At 58.5% G+C, this 6,596-nt stretch overlaps 1 protein-coding gene across 1 annotated transcript; it reads left to right on the forward strand.

Moving 5' to 3' along the window:
- Positions 1 to 1,668: 1,668 nt before the first annotated feature.
- Positions 1,669 to 6,320, forward strand: LOC116863687 (signal transducer and activator of transcription 5A-like). The gene is given in 9 exon segments (XM_032851065.1): positions 1,669 to 1,897; positions 2,166 to 2,317; positions 2,756 to 2,911; positions 3,338 to 3,443; positions 3,445 to 3,518; positions 5,216 to 5,303; positions 5,406 to 5,528; positions 5,898 to 6,053; positions 6,114 to 6,320. Coding segments are annotated over 9 exon segments (1,044 nt in total). The 5' UTR covers positions 1,669 to 1,732; the 3' UTR covers positions 6,138 to 6,320.
- Positions 6,321 to 6,596: the final 276 nt, after the last annotated feature.

A 6,596-nucleotide genomic window follows, 5' to 3' on the forward strand; every position in this document is an offset into this window, starting at 1 on the left:
TCTCATTTATCAAGTTGACTCATCAGAAACGCAGACTATTGCTCTGTTTGTGCAAGAGAAGGCTCAGCTCCCTCCAGTGAAGCAGAGAATTGCCTCCCATCTCCTGACCTCCCTTCCAGAAGCTTCCACAGAGTACCAGGGGAGACCTAAGTGGGTCACTGGTGTAGGGAGGTTGGGCCCAGGTATGGGGATCACTAGCACCCCCTGTGGGTGGCAGGATTTCTGAGGTGGCCTCAGACTACTCTGCTTTGTGCCACGGCTGGACGGTAGTCTCCTCTCTCAGTCCCCAGTCATGGGATCAGAACCGTATTTCCAGTTCTCCTCCAGTGCTGGGACTTTCCCGGGCTGTCTCGAGTTGCTTTCGACTGTCCCCAGCTTGTGTGTCCACGAGGGATCAGAACCGTATTTCCAGTTCTCTTCCAGTGCTAGGGCTTTCCCGGGCTGTCTCAAGTTCCTTTTGTCTGTCCCAGCTTGTGTGTCCACGAGGCAGGGCCTCGGTCAGTGTGACATGGCCCTCGACCACGATATGCTGATGCTCCCATCTCCTTGTCTCAGCCCAAGTGAGGACACAGGGATACTCAGCAAGACGTTGGGCAGGCCGTGATAATCCCAGTGTGGAGGACAGTGGTTACCTTTGGAGGCCGGGATGGGTTTGCAAGCAGGGAAGGACGTACAGGTGGCTTTCCCTGTGGTTTCTTCAGCTGGGTTATCAATAAGCAGGTATTCCTTGCATCACTCTTTTTACCTTCCCTGGGTCTGAAGTATTTCATAATAGATTTTTGGTAAAACGGTAAGGAGGCCTCCCTGACTCTCCCTTCGTGCCATGGATGAGATCCCCACGCTAGCGTGGAGAGAAGCTGCCTCCCTGTCCTGAGAGAATCTTGCTGTTTCTGTGTTGCTGCCAGTGAGCACTGTTAAATTCTCTAAGCAAGATTCCCTCCCTCTCGCCACCTTCTCCTTCTGTCCCTGTGTGTGCCTATCTGTGCCTCTCCATCTCCTTCTGGTTGGTGCGCTGAGCTCACGGTCACCCAGCCTGGACAAACCAACATGTTAGGCCCCTGCCAGCACCCGGAGAAACCCCTTGTTCCAGAGGAGAGGCTGCTGGGCTCCTGGGGCGGGACAGAGCCCGTGGGGCAGGGGCTTCCCTAGGCGGTCCTTCTGTGTGGGGTGGGACTGAGCAGCCGCTTGTCTCTGGCACCCTGTAACCTGCACTGGAAGCCACTGCCCAGGAAGAACCAGCTCTGACCTTCAGGGCCCACGAGCCGGGAGGTTCCATGAGCCTTTGGTGGATCATCACTTACTTATTCCTTGTCGACTCACTGAGGCAGGGGCCAAGATTCTGCCATTTTGCACGTGGGTAAACTGAGGCCCAGAAGAGAGAAATGATTTGCCCGAGGTTCCCCAGTTAGTAAACGGTGAGGGCACACATCGAACCAGGCAGCAAGGCTCCACGCTGGACCCCCGTGTGGCGTGAGGAGGTCTGGGCAGGCAGCTGTGTAGACTAAGATGGGAAGGGAGGCCTCGGGGGGGCTGTGCCCGCAGGCATCCATCTGCACAGTCCCTAAAGGGGAGATCAAAGTCGAGAGGCCAGGGCCCAGAGTCCGCTCAAGTCTGGCTCCCTTGGCTGCTGGAGCCCCAAGTTGCCATCGGTGCGATGTTGGGCAGACCCTCAGGGCCTTGCCTCCAGAACAGCTGTTGGTGTTCTACTGGGCTTCCTGCAGGAAGCCAGAAAATGATGGTCGCGGGTGTCCCATCGCCTCTTCTAGCTCAGTTTGCCGGGCTGGCCCAGCTGAGTCCGCAGGAGCGTCTGAGCCGGGAGACAGCCCTCCAGCAGAAGCAGGTGTCCCTGGAGGCCTGGCTGCAGCATGAGGCCCAGACGCTGCAGCAGTACCGCGTGGTAAGTGCGGTCTGCGTCCTCTGCTCCCAAGCGCGGAGGCCCACATCCCGGGCCATCCGGGGAGCCCGAGAGAGGGCTAGGGCCGGGAGGAGAGGGGACCCTGGAGAGCTGGAGGCCAGAACCTTCTTTCCTGTGGGGAGCGTGTGAGGGAGAGCGGGTTTGGGAGAGGGGAGGGCCTGTGCCCGGGGCCTGGTTCCCAGCCCTGCCTCCCGAGTGCGGGCTGTTCTGTGGGAGCCCAGAAGGGCCTGCTGTCCCCACCTGCCTTCAGGAGCTGGCCGAGAAGCACCAGAAGACCCTGCAGCTGCTGCGGAAGCAGCAGACCATCATTCTGGACGATGAGCTGATCCAGTGGAAGCGGCGGCAACAGCTGGCAGGGAACGGAGGGCCCCCCGAGGGCAGCCTGGACGTGCTGCAGTCCTGGTAATGGTGTTTGGGGGTGGCTGGGGGCAGGGGCGCTGCTTCTGGCGTCTCCTTGGGCAGCCAGCTCTCTCTGTGCTGCAGCAGGGCTTAGTTCACCGGGGCTTCTGGCTCCTGATGCCGGCTTTGGGGCCCCCGTCATGTGCCCCGTGGCCAGGAAGGGAGTTCCCGTGCTGGGGAGGGGGACAGGGCTGCGTGTGCAGAGTGAGCCTCAGGCGGAGTGGACCGGTTCCGGGGCGCTGGTCCCGCGCAGCTCTGTGTGTCTGAAAGGCGGGGGGCACTCTGCTCCGGGGCCAGGAGTGGTGGCTGAGGTGCAGAACCTTCCAGCACGAGCGAGGAGCTGGGTCTTGGGGCGTTCTCCCCAGACTGGGGCCTCTCGGCCTCGAGCCTGGGGCGTGGGGTGATACCATTGTCCTCCCGGTGGCCGGGGCTCCCGTGCAGGTGTGAGAAGTTGGCCGAGATCATCTGGCAGAACCGGCAGCAGATCCGCAGGGCTGAGCACCTCTGCCAGCAGCTGCCCATCCCCGGCCCAGTGGAGGAGATGCTGGCTGAGGTCAACGCCACCATCACAGACATCATCTCAGCCCTGGTGACCAGGTGATTGCCGCCTCCAGTACGCCCAGCCCCTGGGTGGTTGGCGTGGAGCAGGCCGGGGTGCTTTGCCCACCGGGGTTGCGGTAGGGGGGCTCTCGTTGGAGTCCTTGTCTCTTTTCCCTTGGGCCTGCATCCCTCTCTGTCCTCAGTTGCAGTGGCTGCTTGGTGTTGACCTTGCCCAGTCTCTGTTGTGGACGCTCCGTGGACTGCCCTTGTCCCCCCCCCCCCAAGCCTGGGCCAGCTGCTGAGTCCTGTCACTGCCTCCCCTCCCACCACCTCCTCTGACTCTCGGTGGCCTCCCCGGGAACAGGAGCTGTGCCGTGTGCCCTTCCTTTGCCTGCCGAGCCCCGGTAGCCTCCCCGCGTCGGTGGGCGGGCCCTGTCCCCTGAGTCAGCATCATGTGTGGTCTGGTCCCTTGTGTCCCCGCAGCACGTTCATCATTGAGAAGCAGCCCCCTCAGGTCCTAAAGACCCAGACCAAGTTTGCAGCGACGGTGCGCCTGCTGGTGGGCGGGAAGCTGAACGTGCACATGAACCCCCCCGCAGGTGAAGGCCACCATCATCAGCGAGCAGCAGGCCAAGTCGCTGCTCAAGAACGAGAACACCCGCAAGTACGTGTTTCTCTCGGCTCCCTACGTTCTGGACTGGGAGTTCCTGTCTATTCTGTAACTAAGGTGCTGGGTGATGGAGGCAGCTCAGCTTCCCTCCCTACAGCCGTGGTGCAGTGTCTCTCCGGTTCTTTCTGTCTGTCCTGGGATACACGTTGTTCTTGTTGACACGTAGTAGGTCAACATGGATTGCACTGCTGGGTTGTTCTGGTACCTGTGCTAATCCCTGGGACAGAGCTGCAATCCACACTGTACTTGGCTCTGTCTTCACCTAGCCCAGCAGAGCTGGCAGCCGTCATGAGAAGGGGAGTGTGCACCAGGGGAGACCGAAGGCACCGTGGAAGTGGGTCGCACTGGGGGCGGGGCAGAATGACAGTGTCAGGACTAGGATGAATGGGAGCAGCTAGGGAGAGCATGCTGGGGCTGGCGGGGAGACTCTCAGATAGAAAACATGGGCCTTATCCGAAAGGAGAGTGTAGGAAAGGCAAATGTGGCTGGAGAACCCAGGGTGGGATCCAGGGATCAGGGCAGGCCCACACAAAGGATGCAATGAATGAGGGAGTGAATGAGTGAAGTGGGAGACTGGGTCATGTATATTGAGAGCCTACTGTGGCATCTGGGAATAGGATGATAAAGAAGCCAGAGAGGTTCTCATGTTCTTAGAGCTTACATTTTGGCTGGGGAAGGAGAAAGTTCTGTGCTTGTGGTAATCCTGCAGTGTCAAAAAGCTGTAGATTCTAGAAAGAAAATGAAAACAGTGACATCATGGCATCCAGATAGATGTTACCTTACCATGTGAGGGGCCACAGAAGGCCTTTCTGAGGAGATGTTTGAGTTGAGACCTAAACAAGAGGGTTCGGGGCACCCAGAAGAGCGGGTGCCCAAGTCCTGAGGTAGCACCAAGTTTGCATGTTTGGCAAACAGATAAGGCGGCCTGGATTGCTTGTCCTGAGTGAGGGGAGAGGAACCCAAGAGGCCAGGAAGCTAAGGCTGGGTTTGACCCTGGGGTCCTTGTGGGCTGTGGTCATGGTTATTTTTTTTTTTCATTTTTTTAAAAATTTATTTATTTGACAGACAGAGATCACAAGTAGGCAGAGAGGCAGGCAGAGAGAGAGGGGAAGCAGGCTCCCTGCTGAGCAGAGAGCCCAATGTGGGGCCTGATCCCAGGACCCTGAGATCATGACCCAAGCCGAAGGCAGAGGCCTTAACCCACTGAGCCACCCAGACGCCCCTGGTCATGCTTATTATTTTAGTTGCACCAGAAGCTGTCAGAGCCAAAGGCCCCTGCATCAGTCTCAATGCCGACAGAGTTGTTAACCTAATGATAGAGACCCAGAGCCCACCCTTGAAGACTTTGCTTTACTCTCAGGCCTGAGACACAGAGAGAGAGAGCACGAGCAGGGAGAGGGCAGAGGGAGGACCAGAGGGGAGAGGGACAAGCAGACTCCACGCTGAGCAGGGAGCCCCTCGTAAGACTTGATCCCAGGACCCTGCAATCACAACCTGAGCCAAAACCAAGAGTTGTCCACTTACCTGACTGAGCCACCCAGGTGCCCAGAGGGGAACACTCAAAGGGGAAGGGTGAGGGGCAGCATCTCCTGGCTGGGCTTTCGGGCGTGAACACTGGGCCCAGGGCACGCACAGAGCCACCCCCCTGGCCTGGGGCCCACGTGGCCGTGGGGGTCACCTCTCCTTCGCAGCGAGTGCAGTGGCGAGATCCTGAACAACTGCTGTGTGATGGAGTATCACCAGGCCACCGGCACCCTCAGCGCGCACTTCAGGAACATGGTGAGTCCAGGGCCTGACCCCTGGCGGGGCCCGTCCACCCAGGGCCGAGTCCCCGTAACCAGCCACTTTCTCCTCGTCCCCCTCTGCCCTCCCCCGCTGCAGTCACTGAAGAGGATTAAGCGGGCTGACCGGAGGGGCGCGGAGTCTGTGACAGAGGAGAAATTCACGGTCCTGTTTGAGTCTCAGTTCAGCATTGGCGGCAATGAGCTTGTGTTCCAGGTGAAGGTGAGGCCTCGCTCTCCCATCCCCCACAGGTCACCCAGAAAGGTGGAGACTTCCCTGAGGCCACCTGATTGGTTTGGGAAAGCCAGAGAGCTCTGAATGCTCACACGGTCATGGCCCATTGGCTCATTTAGCCCAGAAGGCTCTCAGAAAATCTGTTTCACTCTGCTGGTGCGTGCTTGCTGTATTCTCATCTGGTGCCGGCCACAGAGCTTAAGCAATGGGCCAAGAAGAACTAGGTTGTGGGGTTTTTTTGTTTGTTTAGTTTTGCTTTGGTTTCATTGGGAGGTTTCGTGGGTGGGATCGAGGGTGAGGAATGAGGGCTCGATGTGGCCGTGTGCCTGCTACACTCATTCCTTTGACTCCTGTTAGACTCTGTCCCTTCCCGTGGTTGTCATCGTTCACGGCAGCCAGGACCACAATGCAACCGCCACCGTGCTGTGGGACAATGCCTTTGCTGAGCCGGTGAGTCCTCATGGGACCCTCATCTCAGCACCCCGTCCTGGAGTCTCCCTGGATCGGCCCCAAACCCCCGGGGCCCTGCTGGGTGGTCCCCTGTCAACCTTAGGGTCCCACTGGAGCTGAGGTGCGGTGGTCCCCTGTCAACCTTAGGGTCCCACTGGAGCTGAGGTGCGGTAAGGGACAGCTCACGTGAGCATGTTGCCTGTGGCATGTCCTTAGGCTCCGTCTGGGTTCCGGGTCTCAGGAGGGGGATTTCCTAGGTCTGTGGGCTTAGCTATTGGGCTCTGGTCTCTTATCTTCCTTCTGCTTATGGTTTGGGTCCCTGATCTCTATCCCAGGTTCCTGGTCTAGGTCTCTTATCACCATATGCCCACCCCTGCTGCCCTGCCTTTCCTTTTCTTTTCCTTTCTTTTCCCTTTTTTCTTTTCATTTCTTTTCTTTTTTAAGATTTTGTTTTTATTTGAGAGCACACATGTGAGAGAAAGCACAAATGGGGGGATGGGGATAAGCAGGTCCCACACTGAGCAGGGAGCCCAATGCAGGGCTCCATCCCAGGACCCTGAGATCATGACCTGAGCAGAAGGCAGAGGCTCAACTGACTGAGCCACC

The sequence above is a fragment of the Lontra canadensis genome, unplaced genomic scaffold, assembly GCF_010015895.1.
Source record: "Lontra canadensis isolate GAN:19392208 unplaced genomic scaffold, GSC_riverotter_1.0 scaffold2286, whole genome shotgun sequence".
Lineage (NCBI taxonomy): Eukaryota > Metazoa > Chordata > Mammalia > Carnivora > Mustelidae > Lontra > Lontra canadensis.